At 36.1% G+C, this 18,145-nt stretch overlaps 1 protein-coding gene across 3 annotated transcripts in view; it reads right to left on the bottom strand.

Annotated features, from left to right (window-relative positions):
- Positions 1 to 796: 796 nt before the first annotated feature.
- CPA3 (carboxypeptidase A3) overlaps positions 797 to 18,145 on the bottom strand; it is a 34,280-nt gene continuing 16,931 nt past the window's right edge. For 2 of the 3 annotated variants that reach the window (XM_045088492.1, XM_004755484.3), the window contains 3 exons: positions 16,880 to 17,082; positions 14,954 to 15,038; positions 3,884 to 4,459 (listed from right to left, as the gene is read on the bottom strand). In XM_045088492.1, the coding sequence (XP_044944427.1) occupies positions 4,272 to 4,459; positions 14,954 to 15,038; positions 16,880 to 17,082 (476 nt within the window). In that variant the 3' untranslated portion in view covers positions 3,884 to 4,271. Of the gene's footprint in view, positions 1,048 to 3,883; positions 4,460 to 14,953; positions 15,039 to 16,879; positions 17,083 to 18,145 lie in introns of those variants that run through there. The other variant, XM_045088493.1, reaches the window with a different exon arrangement.

Genomic DNA, 18,145 nt, shown 5'->3' with positions numbered 1-18,145 from the left:
TGCCTGTTCCGCACTTCTTGCTCCCTCTAGTGGTAGAATTCTTAAGCTTGTACGCGTTGTCTTGATTTTGTGGGTTGAGCTGTGCCACCCTGCAGGAGAGGTGATGTGGGTAAAGGTAAAACTGTTCCTCTTACCCTCTCCAATGTGTCCTGACTGAAATGTGTTTGCTCCACTTATATGCTGGAACTTCTCCACTAGGTCCCTGGACTTCCACATAACAAATAACTTGGCAGGCTTTAATAATTTTGTTAAATTTTAGGATATTTAATTTTCTTGATTCTGGTAATTGGAAATGTAATAGGTATTTTATATATTTCTTTGAATATTGCTAAACAAACAAAAATTCATAGTAACAAACAACACAAAAGAAGCAAATTACTACACAAACTGACTTTCCTCAGTTGAAGTTAATACTTACTTTGATGTATGCAAATATTTTTTCAAATTATGTTGGATTTTGTTTTCTATTGTTCTTAATATTTGCATTTGAGGATCAGTGACATTTAGACTGTAAAAATTTGTTGATTTCCATTTGCATACAGGAAAATGTGCATACGCACATACGAATGTCACTTTGCTTCCCATGGTAGCAGGGCCTTGGGGAAGAACCACATTTGAAAGGAGCAGTTGTGCCACTGTTTTTGTGCCACCCAAATACCTATCTCAAATAGAAACCACCTAACCCAGGTCTCTTTAAGATAAGTGTGCTTTGTCCCCAATACAAACAAAATGGAAATTAGTGGCTTACCTTGGTGAGCATTTATTATTTCAAATACTAACAAATATCTAGAAGATAAGCAAGGCAGGCAAAGGGTGATTGTGTCTTACTGGGTATCAGAATTCTCATCCAAACTTTCTGATTTCTAGTCCCATAATTTTATATAACATAGCATTACTCTCCAAGGATTTCCACACAGGATGTCTAGAACTGTTATGCTAATTGTCATGAGCATAGGCTTCTACTGTTATGTTTTTGCTTCAGTTCTTGAGAGCAGTTTATGGTTCAAGATGATTGCTTAGTATCAGTCAGCACAATTGTATTTCAGTCTGAAAGAAAGAGGGATGGAGAAGGACCAAAGTATATATACCAGAGGTCTTTGAAGTTAGCTGCTTAGACTTTGCCACATGATGTTTGTTCTTCCAACTTACTGGCCAGAACAGTTCAAGAGCCATCTCATTTTGAAAGGGAAGTTTTGAATTTAAGATTTTGTTTGAGTGACTGTGTGCCAGTTCAGAATTAGGAGACCTATTACTATGGAAGAAGGAAGAATAGATTTTAGAGGACAACTGGAAGTTTTTAAAGTCAGGCAGTTTCTGGACCCCATTGTTTCTTATAGATGCTCAAATAAATGAGTGTTCAACTAAGATTGCTTACTGCTGCTGCTCTGTATTATATGTATCTTGGGAAACCAATATCAGTTTAATATCACCACATTTCACTGCAGATTTTTGGAATCAATACATATTCTATATTAACAGTAGGAGATTATAGTACTGAGAGAACCATGCGGTGGAATCAAGAAGAGTCGTCTGTCCATGATCTTTTCCCATGCTCAGGAAAGCCCAACATCCATCCATTTGGAATGACCAAATTCATTTAAATTCTTTTATGAGAACAAGGTGCTGGAGGAGAGTCTGACAACAGAGAGAACTTGTATATTCTCAGTGATCTAAGTTTCCCTGGGATTAATTTTTTTTTTAATCCAAAGAAAATCAGGCATAGATGTTTGCTTCAAATGAAAAACAGAAACTCTTGTCAATAAACCTAAAGTTTATTTAGCCAGTGAGCACTTACATAGTTATAGAAGATATACATTGTGTAGGATGTGGGGAGGGAACCTCTGATACAACATTTTAAAAGCAGTTTGGAGTCATAAGTCCACTGGAAACTCATTTATTTACATTAGTGAAAATAATCTGTGAGATGCTTCATTTCCTCATATAATGGAGATGTAGGTCTTAGCCACTAGACCAATGCTATTAAATAATAAATTTTCAAAATACTAAACAGTGTCTCTTGAGTTAAAACTAGAAAAGGAATGAGGATTTAGAAGATTTTCTTGGTTAGACATATTGTCAGGAATATTGTAAGAGATAGCTCAACTTGTAATTTGGGTACAAAATCCTTTTACTGATAAATAAGAAATGACAAGAGAAGAATTACAGCACTGACTACTCAAACTTTTCCATAAATAAAATGATGTTTTAGTTTTAAAATTTTAATATATGTTTCTTCACATATTTTTACAAGTCATATGAAGTCAAAGAAGCAAATACTCTGAGATATCATGCAAAAGATTTTAATTACCACAAAGATTGGTCTTATTAGGATTTTTTATTTTTAGCCACTCAAGTAATTTTTCTCCGATTGAGAAAAGAAATATTAAACTACATAATAACTGAAATAAAATGGTATATAAAACTTTTGTGTCTTTTATAATCTAAATAATGAATGAACACAGAAGATAGTCAACAGTTGAGATTATCTATTTTACCTCCTTCATTTATTTATTTATTAAATATATTTTTTTAAAGATTTTATTCATTTATTTGACAGAGAGAGATCACAAGTAGGCAGAGAGGGAGGCAGAGAGAGGAGGAAGCAGGCTCCCTGCCGAGCAGAGAGCCCGATGCGGGACTCCATCCCAGGACCCTGAGATCATGACTGGAGCCGAAGGCATCGGCCCAACCCACTGAGCCACCCAGGTGCCCTACCTCCTCCATTTAAAGACCCACTGGAATTAGAACTATTTATGTAAATTTTAAGGTTAAAATTTCTCTTGGTCTTTTCTCAGTTGAGTAAGTGTGTGAATGAGTGAATAATTGCCATATGGTAAGTTTAATGGAATGAATTTACATTCCCATTTTCTGAGCCAGTTTTGAATATTAAATATTTAGGTATAGATATTATGTTTTATAATAAGAGGCAATATAATCTCATAAGTACCGTTTTGCCTTTTACTTTCTTGACTCTTGTCACCTTTCCCCCCATACCTGTAAAGCAATTTTGTTAGTTTATATTGGTTTCCTCTAGAAAATTTTGCACAGGAAACTTTTACCTACATCATAACTATCAGAAATATTCACCACATTGTAGATTTGATGGCATTCTTTCTTTTTAGGACCTCCTATAGGATTAATGAAGAATGTCCCAGATTATCTGTATACCTGTATGCCTGTATATCAGGATCATGGAGGATCTTCAAAAACTTTGTTCAGTGTTATGAGAAGTCAGTTTATAGGAAGTCAATGAACTCTTTACTTGTCCCTTATGTTCTAGAATGTAGATACTGCTGTAGTCATATGATGAGGTATTGAAAAGTCATGGTGCTGGAGGCAGGATAGGGGAGATACTTTGTAACTCTCTCTTAAAACAATAGGACTATAAGAAATATAAAATTTGAAGTTACTCTGATTGTCCTTGCTCAACATGACTTTTTCCCTTACACTTGTACTACATTTCCAGACTTTATTTCCCATCCATTATGAGGGCAGGGCTCACATCTGACCAGACTGTCTTGGCTGTGTCAGTAACTACCAAGAAATGTTTTGGCAGGTAGTTTCCTTGGATTATGACAGGATAAATTAAACTATTTTGAATTTAATGTATGTCATGTTGAAGAGAACAATTAAGAGATTAATTGTTTGAAGCACTGAGATTCATCTCTATATGAACCACTTTATTTCCTGTTAGGACATCCTTTTGCTATTGCAAAGATATAAACAATGTCTCCTTCTATTAAAAAGAAATATATATGCAGGCTAAGTATGTCTTTGAATCAAAGATACTATTTCTTATTAACAGACCGCATGAGACACATTAATGCTTGATTATTAATGCTAATAGAGAAATGTAGAGAGTATATAAAAAACAGAAGATGCATTTTGGAATACAGTTTATTTTATTATATAAGTACATGAAATGATGAAGCCATATGGAAAATCTGATTCTGGAGAAACTTAAGGCTCTCATTTCTTTTCTGTGACCAACTGTATATCATGTTTTGAAATACTCAAAATATACTTCTTGCTGGGTTTGAACTTCATTTGGAGCAAAGAAAGGAAGTTGAAAGCTTTCACTTAAAGCTATATGTTAAGATGCTATTAAGAGTAAATAAAAGCAAAAAGAAATGACATAGGATTTAAGTGAGCAAGAGAGGAACCTATTCACATAATGTGGAACCTTATATTTCAGGATAATTGAAGATTGACTTTCTGGTAAAAGGCACAAAAAAGGATTAATTGGCTCATTCCAAACTGAAGCTACTTCTTTAGGAAGTATGCTTGAGGATATACTTGGCAATATATTTAACAGCTAGCAAGGTCTCTTTACAGGTTGGCTTTATCAGGGACTCTGGAAGGAGAAAACCAAATTTGCCTTTATCTCGGAGTTCAAAGGCAAATGTGTGTTTGATGCCCAGGTTGTAAGCCCAGTCTAAAGAAGAACCTGATGTCGGGTCTGTAAAACATAAGCAATAAATATTTAATTAGAAACAAATGCTAATGTTTTTCTTGAAATGGAAATTCACTGGTGTAAAATTAGCAGTAAAAAATAATTATGTGTACAGTTAATTGCAGTAATGGATAGCAGTAGTGTTCTACATAGTATTAAGTGTTAGAGTAAAATATAATCATGATTTTGGGATCCATCACACATTTTAAATATGTGCTGCATTTTCAAAATCACATTTTGCTTGGGTCAGTACTATAAACTGATTTTGTTTCCTGGGCACACAGTGTTGCAGATGGAGGTGGTCTGGGCAAGGGCAAGCAGCTGTGGAAACCAACTGAGGAGGGGCCTCTGGTCAGTGAAAACTCAGCATACAAGCTAGATAAAAGTATTCTTTCTAATCCTTCAGGTCTCTTTCTATTCATGTTGCTTGGATAAACAATTTTTATAGTTAAAAAACCAAGAAAGCTTAAATCAGTTATTTTAAGGATGTATTTAATCCCTTAACCCAACTTTTCAATGTCAATATTTATGAGATCTTACTAAGAATGTTATCTGCAAATCTAAACAGACATCTATAAATTATGTACATGTAAGGTTTATACAAGTGCCTATATATACTATAAATGCATTTATGTATATTTTGCTTTGCATAATAATGAAACTACTTTCTTGTACATAGAATCATTTATGTTCTAGGACGGATAAAGAGTTTAACTAATAGTAATGTTTTAGGTTTGAATGATAAAAATTCAAAGCTGTGATGAAGAAAAGAGGGAAGAAATATTTTGGTAGAAAGAAGGTTGGGTCTTAAACTATTCAACAAATATTTATTAAAGCTTTAATATGGGGGTGCCTGGGTGGCTCAGTGGATTAAGCCTCTGCCTTCTGCCAGGTCATGGTCTCAGGGTCCTGGGATCAAGCCCTGTATCAGGCTCTCTGCTCAGCAGGGGGCTGCTTCCCCTGCCCCCCCCCCCCCGCTCTCCCCCCCCCCCGGCCTCTCTGCATACTTTTGATCTCTCTGTCAAATAAATAAATAAAATCTTTAAAAAAAGGTTTAATATGCACAGTGCACTTTACTTGGCACTGTTGGAGGGTGGCTGTGCGGGGTACAAAGATAAAGATGATATTGGTGTCTTTGGGAACTTACTGTTCAGGGGAGATAAGTCAAAGATGCAAATCAATAGAGATAGGGCAGAATATGTAAGTACCATAAGGAAGGTGCAATCTCTTATGGAGATTAAAAAAAAGTGTGTATGTCTGATGAGGAGGATGACATTTCATGCTCAATGCCTGTTAAATACCGCCTTCATGATGGAGAGCCTTGGAAGGTATTTTTCTAGATGGAAATGGAAGAAGGGCATTCTGGTCAGTGAGCTACAAAGACAGAAAAGCATGGAGGCCTTTTCAGGGACCATTGGATCCAGCTGGACTGGAACAAATGGCGCAGTGAGAGTTTGTGGGCAAAGTTCAGAAAACCTGATAAATCAGGAAAGGTGTTTTGTTTGGGAGGCAATAACAGTTATTTTAGTGCTGCACTTAGGACAGGTAACTTGGACTGGAAAGAGTAGAGACCAGTGAGGAGGTATTGCGAAAGGAAAACGTGAACTTGTGTAGAGTCGCTACACCAGGAATAGTGCTGAGGGTTTTATGTCAAAAACTCTGGAATGGAAGAGTCACAAAATCTGATAAAAATGAAGGAGATTTCAGTCTGAGATTTCAGAATTAATACAAATAGGAACTCAGGATAGTGATGGGGAAAAGAGAGGATAAAGGAGGAAAGACAAAAGGTTGTTTAGCATCAACCACATTTAAGAAGGAGCTTGCAAAAATGAATTTTGCAGGTATTGGCAGAAATATTATAGGTGAAATTGGCTTGCGCACATTCAGGATCATTATGTTTTCTTGGTGGATTGATCCTTTTATCTTTATTAATGTCTCTCTTTGTTTCTAGAAAATTTCTTTGGTCTGAAATTTATTTAATATTTAAATATTAGATGAATATCATATTAATATGGCCACTTCTCCATTGATTAACATTTGTATGGCATATCTCTTTTAGGCATTTCAATTTCAACCCGTCTATGTTATGTTTAAAATGAGTTTATCGTACACAGTGTATTGTTCAATTGCACTTTTTTAAATCCACCTGCCAATCTGTCTTTATTTAATATCTTTAGGTAAATTATTGCTATGACTTAAATCTGCCATCTTATTGTTTGATTTTTATTTGTTCCATATGTTTTTCATTCTTTTATTTTTCTTTTATTTACTTTTTCTGGATAAATGAACATTTTAAGGATTCCATTTTGATGTATTTATTTTTATTTTTTAGATTTTATTTATTTATTTGACACATGGAAAGAGAGAGCATAAGCAGGTGGAACTGCAGGGGGAACAGGAGAAGCAGGCTTCCCTACTCAGCAGGGAGCTGGACATGGGGCTCGATCTCTTGACCCTGGGATCATGACCTGAACCGACTGAGCCACCCAGGCGCCCCCATTTTGATGTATTTATAATAAAGTTTTTTAAGTCTATGACTTCATGTAGTTTTTAGTGGTTGCTCCAGGTATTACAATATACATATTTTACAATATACATGATTTACTAACATCTGCTGATATCTGTTTTACCACGTCAAGTGACATATAGAAATCTTACTTGCATTTAGGTTCTTTTTACTTCCTACTTTTTAAACGTAATCATCTTGAGTACTTCTGTACATGCACTAAGGATCACATCAAATGGAATTATATTTTGTGGTTCCACCATCATGAAGACATAGTTGTTCATTCACTCATTCATTCATTAATTCATTCTTGCTTCATTTCTACCACTTTTAAGGCTTTTTCTGTTACATTTCTTTGTTATTTGGGGAGTCTTCTTTAACCATTTTTAAAGGGTAGGTCTTTCGGTGATTAATTCTCTTAGTTTTCCTTTGTCTGAGAAGGTCTTCATTTCCTCTTTGCTTCTGAAGGATATTTTTTGCTGAATATAGAATTAAGGGTTGATAGTTCTTTTCTTTTAGCACTTGAAAAATATTGTCATTTCCTTTTGGTTTTCCATGGTTTCAATGGAAAAATCTATCCTTTGAATTCTCTTTTCCCCTCTAGATTGTTACTCTCTGGTTGCTTTCGAGAGTATTTTCTTTGTCTCTCGTTTTCAAAATTTTAATTATGAGGTACTCAGTGTGAATTTCTTTGAGTTTATCCTATTTGGCACTCACTTAGCTTTTTGGTATGTTGGTGTATGTTTTCAGTCTTTTATTTTTTTTTTCACATATTTTTTCCATTCTCACTCTCCTTCTCCTCTTCTGAGACTTTGATGATATGAATGTTGGCTCTTTTATTACTACATCTCACGTCCCTGAAGTTTTGCTTATCTTTTTTTTTTTTTTTCCAATTTGTTTTCTCTCTTCAGTTTGCTTGAATTCTTATTCTGCCTTTAAGTTAATTGATTCTTCTCTCCATATACTCATTCTGCTATTGAGTCCTGCCAGTGAGTTTTTAAGAATTTAAGTTACTGTATTTTCTAGTTCTGTGATTTCCATTTGGTTCCTTTTATATCTTGCCTTTTTTCAGTGAGATTTTCTGTGACGTTTCAAGGCTATCTAATTACTTGTTGAAGCATTTTTATGATTGCGACTTCAAAATTCTTATCAGATAATTCTAACATGTAAATAACCTCAGTGTTAGCATCTTTTGGTTGTCTTTTCTCATTCATGCTGTGATCATCTTCATTTTTGCTGTGACAAGTAATTTTTCCTTGTATCCTGGACATTTTGTCCATTTTTTAAAATTTTAAATCTTAACTGAAAGCTATTTTAGCAGTCATCCTTCCTGTTTAGATTTAGCATGAGACCCTCATCTTCTTTTGAGCCTTGTTCCATTGTTCCAATGACAATATGGTGTTTAAAATCTCTGCATGGCAGGGCACCTGGGTGGCTCAGTGGGTTAAAGCTTCTGCCTTCAGCTCATGTCATGATCCCAGTATCCTGGAATAGAGCCCTGTGGGCTCTCTGCTCAGCGGGGAGCCTGCTTCCTCCTCTCTCTCTGCCTACTTGCGATCTCTGTATGTCAAATAAATAAAATCTTAAAAAAAAAAATCTCTGCATGGCTATTTTGGACTGATTGGTTCCCCTAGTGCAGCTGGTTTCCCATTGATTGCTGCAGGTACTACTACATGGGTGGAAGGTGATCCCCCTAGCTTGGCCACCTGGTGCCTCTAGGTGGCGAATGAGGGTTCTACCCTGAAGGGTAGAGAGCCCTTCCCTGATGAGGAAGAAGGAAGAAAGAGGAGGAGGGAACTGAAAAGAGAACCCTGTGTGGTATATGTGTAGTGTACCTGGTTTTGTGTTTTGTGGTTTTTTTGTTTTTGTTTTTGTTTTTTAAATGTCTACTTCTAGAGGTAGTCAGCAGAGAAAGAGTAGAAAAGAACGTGGTAGAGGCAATCCAAGAGAGTTTATTGGTTATTTTCTTAAAGATTTTATTTATTTATTTGACACAGAGAGAGATCACAAGTAGGCAGAGAGGCAGGCAGTTGAGGGGGAGGGGAAGCAGGCTCCCTGCTGAGCAGAGAGCCCAGTGTGGGGTTTGATCCCAGGACCCTGAGACCATGACCTGGGCCAAAAGCAGAGGCTTAATCCACTGAGCCACCCAGGCACCCAAGAGAGTTCATTGTTTAAGGAAGGCAAAGGAATGTCAGGAAGAAGGGATATCACCAGGGTCCAGTGTTGTAGGGAGATTGTGGAATGTGTGAGCTAAGTGTATTGGTATTAGTGATCAGGAAGACTGTCATTTTTAGCTAGAATTGGGTTTAAGTTCATTAGAAAAAAGCACATAAAAGTAAGAATTTGGTAGCAATAAAGGTTAAGGTATGTAGGAATTATATCTTATATGGTGATTTAGAGTCTACTAGGCATTTTAATAAACTTGGCCAATTTCTAGCTGTACTAGTTCCCCATTTGCAGTTAAGTAAACTATTGCGATTTAAAAGAGTTAGAGTATGGCTCTATCACTTTGACAGATTTGCTTTATGTGAAGCTTCTCGTTAAAATTAATAGTGGTTATTGAGAATATATGTAATTTGTGATTCTTCATAATTGTGTGATGTTATTGAGTGTAATACTTTTTTTTAAAGATTTTATTTATTTATTTGACAGAGAGAGACACAGTGAGAGAGCGAACAGAAGCAGAGGGAGTGGGAGAAGGAGAAGCAGGTTTCCTGGGAGCCCATTGCAGGGCTCCATCCCAGGACCCTGAGATCACAACCTGAGCCAAAGGCAGCCGCTTAATGACTGAGCCACCCAGGCGCCCCTACATTTTCTTTCTTGATACCACTTTTTGTATCTTCAAAACCTTAACTTTGCAAACAAAAACTATATAAGGCATAAAATAAATGCAAAACTGAAAGCTTTTTACTTGTAAGAATACATGTTTATAGAACTTTTTTGAACATGATACTTAGCTTTTTGTTTATCTACAGCTAAACCTACTAAAATATTTGTGTGTGTATGTATATATATTTATTTAATTTTTAAAAAAAAATTTATTTATTTGACAGAGACCACACGTAGGCAGAGAGGCAGGCAGAGAGAGAGGGGGAGAGGCAGGCTCCCTGCTGAGCAGAGAGCCTGATGCAGGACTTGATCCCAGGATCCTGAGATCATGACCTGAGCCAAAGGCAGAGGCTTAACCCAGTGAGCCACCCAAGTGCCCCGTATATATTTATAAAATATAATAGCCACTTGCTAAATGCCAGGCACCCTTTTAGTGCTTCACGTGTGTTAACTCATTTAACAAATTCCTATCACAATCTTAGGATTTAAGTACCAGTTGCTCGGTTTTTTTTTGTTTGTTTGTTTTTTAAGATTTTATTTATTTATTTATTTGACCGACAGATCACAAGTAGGCAGAGAGGCAGGCAGAGAGAGAGAAGGAAGCAGGCTCCCTACGGAGCAGAGAGCCCGATGTGGGGCTCGATCCCAGGATCCTGGGATCATGGCCTGAGCCGAAGTCAGAGGCTTTAACCCACTGAGCCACCCAGGTGCCCCCCAGTTGCTTGTTTTACAGAAGAGGAAATTTAGGCCCACAGGGATTGAACAGTTTGCTCAAAAACATTAGCTAGTAAAGGTTGAGTCAGGAATCAAACCCAAGCTGCATGTCTTTAGGGTTTGTGCTATTAACCATTGTACTATACTACCTACTGTATGTCAGTCTATAGTCCTCCCAATAAAAACTCTTCTTTGATTTCTACAAGATAACTTTTTGTTGTTGACATTATTTTCTTAATATATTGTCATTGAAAAAAATTCTGTGCCTTTCAAGGCATGTTAGGTGCAAGGAACTTACTGTAATACAATCAAAACAAGTAAAAATAAAACTGAACCAAACTGGGAATCTGGCTTCAGTCCACAGGAATCTACATAACATAATGCTGGTGGCTTAACATTTGTTTTTCAAAAAAAGTGTTATTGACATGCATTAAACATAATAACCGGCACTTTTATGTCAATACTAAGTGAAATTTCTTTTTGAAGCAAGAGCTAAGCTAGAGGTATGTGGGCATAAATTGAAATATTTTCTTTGCATTTTTATGGCTCCTTAATATAATCTCAGCTTGAATGTCTTAGTAGATAGAGATTGGGTGTTGTGAGCTACAAATGTGAGGTCTTGATTTTTTCTTTTTCAAAATGTGGAAGTGGTACAGAGTGTGGAAAACAGTACGGGGTTGAGATATAGGAACAGATCTAGCAATTTGGTGTGTAGGGAAGGCAACAAGAAAGGCACATTGAAATTAAGTATTTAATTTATGATATGACACAAGGTGGATGATATTAATGATGCAAGCTATCTGTCCCTATCAATTCAGTGAACTGTTCTTTCTAAGTAGGTACTATGTTCTGTTATTTCTAAGATAATAAAGGATTGGATAGGTCACCAATATACAAATGTAAACATTTCACAACCTGTTACGTCAGTTTTTGTGTCATCTAAATATTGTTGCTTTGTGGCAAAGTAGTTGGTATACCTTTTGACTTTGGTCTGGAATGCTAATATTTGTTCCTATTTTTCCCCAAATTGATCAAATCCTTCTTTATCTTATTTTTATAGTCTATGAAAGAGGGATTAAGCTTAGACCACTGGTTCTCAATCCTAGTTTCATCTTTTTTTTTTTTTTTTCTCTCACAGAGAGAGAGACAGTGAGAGAGGGAACACAGGCAGGGTAAGTGGGAGAGGGAGAAGCAGGCTTCCTGTGTGGCGCTTGATGTGGGGCTCGATGTGGGGCTTGATCCCAGGACCGCAGGATTATGACCTGATTAAAAGGCAGGTGCTTAATGACTAAGCCACCTGCGTGCCCTCAAACCTAGTTTCATCTTTGAATCACTTTGGGCATTTAAAAAAAAAATGCAGGTGACTAGCCCACACCACAAACTAATGAAATCAGAATTTCTGGGGGTAGGGTCAATCATCCACATATTTTAAAAGCTCAGATGATTCTGATGGTAAGTCAGGATTAAGAACCTTGAATTAGATCATCTCCTAGATTTCCTCCTGGTTTCAAATTTTATGATTTTTATTTATTGGTTATATTTGCTTCTTAGGTTCAAATTGCAAACTTATTTTTTCTGGAGGTGAGAGCTCTCTCCATAATTTGCGTTTAAAAATGTTTCTTAGCCCTTTTCTTTGGTTTCCATCAAATTAAAGAGAGAAAACCACTAGCAAATGCTATCAATGCTTTCCCTGAGTCCTAGGACTTTTTAAAGTGACAACCAGGGTGTTAGAATGACTAAATTTTAATTGTGGGGTGCCCTTATTTTCTGTTCTTACCAAGTTAACACTTTGTTACCCTCTGCTTCTCATGAATGGTTGATTAACTCAATCAGATACTTTATTAAAGAAGTCACTCCTAAAAAAATTAAACAAGCTGCTCTAGCCCTATATGGAAGAGGCAATTTTTTCTAAATCTGCATTTCTTTAAAAAATCTTTTAATATAACTAAAAAAATTTAAGATCCGGTTACACAGTTGTACAGAATGTAATTCCTCTTCACCTTATCCTCCCATTTTGAAAGTGATATGTGATGACTTGGGGCCATGGTATTTTTGCCTGTCTTTCTCCTAGTTAGAATATAACTCCTTGAGAGCAGTTATTTTATCTTAATTCTTCTAACCTACCTCTCAAAGCTCCAAAGTTCTGGGCTGTGAAAGAGGCATTCCATAAATTCTTGCTCATTAAATTGACTGATACAATGCCATGCATAGCTTTAGTGTGCTCAAAATTTGCATATATATGTAAATGTACATTACATATATTTGTGTGGAAAGTGTAGGAGCAATAATCCTTTGATGTTCTAGTTGCCATTTGCAAAGTGTGCTCCTGTTTGGAACCCTTTGTTCTTTGCTGTCAAGAAAGAACATCTAGCTTGTCTGCTACTGCAATTCTCAATATCCACTAAGTAGGCGGCCATTTTAAACTGATGTTCTAATTTGTCCTATCATTCTTTGCCCACTTTTGGTCCACCTAACATAGCTGAGTATATCATCTTTTTTGAAATCCCATTTTCATCCACTCGTATGTATAATTAATTGCTAGCATGGCTATGTTGCAACAAGAGATTTGAATTGATATTGGTGAATGATTGTGTCACTGTACTTTCTCTTCAGCCTTTTAATAATGAGTAGTTGATAGGTGATTGCTGATGAATGTTCTCTGGGAATGGGACTTGTCTGGTTTATTGATCATTTTTCTAATTCCACCAAAGGAGCTTCCAATATGATAGCATAGCAATTAGCCATTATTGAGGGTATAGACCTTAATTCCTAGATTATACTTTTAGCTTGGGTTGGGGAAGTATTTTATGAGGTGTGGCCAGGCCAGGTAGAATTACTGCAAAGAGTCCATGGATTCACACATACGTATTTCTTTTCTTCAATCCATGAATTTAAAAAGGGTAATGGAAATAAGTATATGTGTTTGGTGGTGGTGGGTTGCTCATGAAATGTTTAAAGGTTACACCTAGGTGTCTGTGTCAGTTAAGCGTCTGCCTTTGGCTCAAGTCATGATCCCAGAGTCCTGGGATCTAGCCCCAAGTCAGGTTCCCTGCTCAGCCGGGAGTCTGCTTCTCCCCCTGGCCCCACCCGACTCATACTCTCTTTCTCTCTCACACACTTTCTCTCTCTCAAATGAATAAATAAATAAATAAATAAAACCTTTTAGAAATGTTTAAAGGTTAAACAGCAGTCTTCATACTAAAAATATTGGATGTCCTGGCTCTGAAGAGTGATGCAGGCTAAATCGAGTTCAGTCTTGTGGTTTCAATCCACATTCATTCTTTTTGGATCAGTCAGGGTGCTATTTTAATCGAGCAAGTTTATGGGAATTCTGCTATTGTTCCATGCCTTGCACTGTGCTACGTATTTTGTGATCTGAGAAGAGATCTGAAGTGTAATCCTTGCTTTTGAGGAATTAAGTTCTGTTAGGAAGTTAAGGTTTTGTAAGCAGTTCTTTGGGAATTTTCCATTCTTCAGTTCTAAGAATTGAAACTGCAAAATGATTTGGAGAAAAGGCAATTTTTACTGAAGTGTTTGCAAACTAAGATCAGTGGGATCTTGCTATAAGAGAACAAATGATTTTATTTCCCAAGGCCTGAATTAATGGTCTTCGGTGAAAAATCAAATGAATTTCTTTTCATTTCTTAAAAATAGAAAAACCTGGTTATTTTAGCTAAAGAAACCAAATGAGAAAGTGTTATATGTAGTGGCCAAGATCATGGTTTTTGGTTTTGAAACCTAAGTACAGCCTACCTCATAGGATGTTCTGATGATTAGTGAGATTGTGAAATCAAGGGTCAAGCACAGTGCCTGACTTGTCAGAAATCTGTCAGAAATTAAAAAAATGCACAAAGACAAGGAAGTCTAAAAATAGTGAAGAGTAAGAAGTGGTACTTAGACACTAAAACAAAAGCAACAGCACTAGAATCTTTATATCATCTTTCTTAACCCACCATACACATTTCAGTTTAACACCATAGAAAGGGGCTGATGAGAAGGACAAGAAACTGGTTTTATATGATCAAAGTGGCTGAAACTTGCGGCCCATTTTCCTATCAGCAGCTGGGGAAGACTGTCCAGTTAAACAACAACAACAACAACAACGACAAAAATTATAGAGTGTGCTTCAACTAATTCTCATTAGTTCCTGTGAGGATAAATGTTGGTGGGGAACGGGAGGGTGGTTTAATTCTAAACCAAAACTTCATCTTGACTTAACCATTTCTACTGACCTTGTAACCTTGTATAATTTGTTTCAAGAAAAATCTTATCCCCGAAAAGGGCAAAATGTATCCCCTAGTTTCACATGTAATTCAGAATCATCCATTAAAACTGAAGTTTAAATGAACAATTCTAGATGTTCTAATCCTAATTTACAAATGCTAAAATTTCTTTAATATTTATAAAAAGAATTAGTGAAAATAACGCAGTAAATAATAGGAAAAACTTACAGATTGTTGATGCTATTGGGCCATAGATGTAGCGGGTTTCATATCGAGTTGCTAGAACATCAGTGCCGATTTTTGCAACTTTGGCCTGGAGAAAAAGGAAGTTAGAGTTGGAATGATAGAAAACTATGTAAACAGTATTAATTTGTTTGGGAATTAAAAAAAAAGTAAATTTTACTGGTTATTTTGGCAACTGAAGATCAAAATAAAATCAACAGTTAAATTAGGAATTTATTTTTGGTAAGATATATTGTTATTGTGAAGAATTCTAAATGTGAAATCAGCTATATATAGTAATGTCATATCTCATTTTAGATTTCTATCCTTTCTTTTCTCTCTTCTTTCTCCCTCCCTCATTGCCCTCCCCCCCCCCCCCCGCCTTCCCTGCTTTCTTCCTTTTGTCTTTCCTTCTAAAAGTAGAAAGAAGGATTCTTTCTACTTCTTCTCATATACTTTCTGGCTGCAGATACTTGTCTCTTCCAAAGTCAGTTTCTTCTGTTTCTGCTTCCTTTGTTTTTATGGGCGCCACATTGCCAATGGACATTTTCCACACTGAATTTTAGCATGCTGAGGGAGGAAATGTGGTTGACTCTTCTTTAAAATAGTTGTTAAATTAGAGTTTCTCTTCCAACATGAATGCATTTCATGACCTTTAATATATATTAGTGTTTCATGCTATGAGAATGATTATTGGAATGAATTTTAATGGAATGTAGTCACTAACATATTACTACCCTCAATGAAGATTTTTACTTCGTATGTATAATATATATAACCAAAAGATAAGTTTTTTCTTAATTAATTTAGTTGCTGTTTAAGAACTCTTTACTCAGAATGGTTTGTTGTGTGTATTTGTATTTTTAATCCATAATACCATTTTCCTAAGGGCAGACTGAAATTGCATTGCTGTAGCTTTTCATGAACTAATGACTCATGGGTTCAGAATCTCAACTATATTGGCTAAATAAATGACTCTGGGCCGCATATTGCTTGTATATTTTCTTTGTTGTATATATACAGATGGTTTTAATGACTGGTTCAAATCTCCGCAGCAACTGAAATTAAATGCTGTTGTGCTGAATACAATGGATGGAAATCAAAATGACAATAGCGACTTCTTTTTATTTTTAAAAATATGAGGCAGTATTGGAGCCATAGCTTTTACTGAATGTTGTTCTATTTTTCAGCCCTGCATGGGATCTGGGACACTGAACTTTATCTGCTTTATTTCTTTTCTTTACAGCAAAAAATACCCCTTTTTATGGATATTCATACTACAGCTTCTTGTCATGCACTGGAACCCATATGCAGAGGTTTTATTTGTTTTAAGCCAACATGATCACATTAGTTTTCATACAAAGGGAAAGGATGCATAGTGGATCTTCGTTCCTGAAAGACAGTATGTTCTCAGTGAGGAAACTTCACAAACATTCATAATGTTCTTTCTTTGGGTAGTAACAGAATTAATATTATTTCCAAGTGGACTAGGAGGATAAAAATACAATGGATCTTCTTAAATATGGCATTTTAGGGACAGAAATAGATATCTTTGCTGTTCTATTAGACTTTTGGTGCTTGTGGTTTTATAATTTGTCCATGGTAAGTGTTTATATAACAATCTGAGTAGTAATGGAATTCTGGTCTGGATGGCCTAGACATTTTTCTCCACTGGCTTAATCTGAGAATCCCATTGAAAGATTTTGTCTCTATCTTTTTATCACATGAAAGATTAATCTAGGAATTATGACTTTTAACTCTAAAGTAAACTTTAAGATAAACTCTATTAGTTTTTTCCTTTGGTATTAAAATGTGAAATTCTTTCAATTCATGCAGTTGTTCATAGAGAAGGGTTGTTTGTGAAAGTCAGTGGCAATGTCTGTCAGTGAGTAACTGTAGGTTTTTTTTTTTTTTTTTTTTTTTTCTACATACCAGGTCCTTGTGGTTAGCTGGCAGTTTTGATGTATATCCATAGGGAAACAGTAGCATCTGGGAATAGGAGTGGAAGGTGATATAGGCCTTGATTGATTTCAGGTGACTTCGAATGAAATCAGTGACAGCCTTGGTCTCTTTCTCGGACTCTGGTTCTGGGCCTCCATAGGTATTCAAACATGGATTCTTGGTGTTCGGAAAAGCTGCAGTGGACATGGGTGGATGAGATTACAGTCTGCTTCCCCTCAGAAAAGCTCCTGCCTCTTCTGATATGGACACACAAAATGTTTTAGACATTTTTATCTCCCAGGTTTACAGGCTGCCTCAATGTCTCTGGTGTCATAGTCGTTGCAGACCAACTTTGTACACACAACTCAGAATGTGACAGACTCAGTCCACTGGAGTATTCTTAGCCTTGTTTATTTTGCCTCTGTTTCCCAAGATTATAAGAATAGTACACTAGAAGCAGCCCAGAGCCTGGAGCCGGATAGAACCCAGTTCCAGTTCAGAACCCAGTTCCACTCCAACTTGTTAGGGACTGGTATGAATTACCTTTTTGGAGTTTTGAGTTTCTTCAACCCATTTCATCAGGCAGCTCTTGCTTAGGGATAGCTGCTATTATCATAATTACTGTGGTAGAATAAAATTAAAAGCTAAGGTGGTATTTTCAACCAAGTTAGGTAAAGAAAAAAATTTACGAATAGGGGTAGTGGTAATTTCTCCTTGAATGTATGTAATGATGAAGTCAGATTTTTGTAACAACTACAGTGTTATTTGATGTAGCAGGCTTCTGCTTATCATTGCATTTCTATTAAACCTTTCAGGTTCTTTGACCCAGCTGTTTCTTTTCACTAAACATCTGAAGAACTATCTGTATGCTGGTTTTAACCACTGGTATTTCTCAGCTGTTATCAGACCAGAAGAGGAGGGACCTGAGACCTCTCTTCAGATTCTGAATTTTTGTGCATCTGGATTGTGCCCAAGTTTTAGCAAGCTAGATATATTAAGTAAGAGATGGTTTGATAAACACCACCCCCGCACTTCCTCCCATATGACAAAACATTCATAATATTTCTAAAGTAGGGATGATTATCTTTTATTTTTTAGATTATAAAATTAACACTCAGGGGATACATATTTTACTGAAATAAGTCAGTGGTTTAACTGAATTTGCTGTGTGAACACTTTTTTTTTTTTTTTAAAGATTTTATGTATTTATTTATTTGACAGATCACAGGTAGGCCAGAGAGGCAGGCGGAGAGAGAG

This window comes from Mustela putorius, unplaced genomic scaffold (assembly GCF_011764305.1).
Source record: "Mustela putorius furo isolate JIRA1106 unplaced genomic scaffold, ASM1176430v1.1 tig00003834_pilon_pilon_pilon, whole genome shotgun sequence".
Taxonomy (NCBI): domain Eukaryota; kingdom Metazoa; phylum Chordata; class Mammalia; order Carnivora; family Mustelidae; genus Mustela; species Mustela putorius.
The sequence above is the reverse complement of the archived record's forward strand: the minus strand, read 5'-3'. Positions and strand labels throughout refer to the sequence as shown.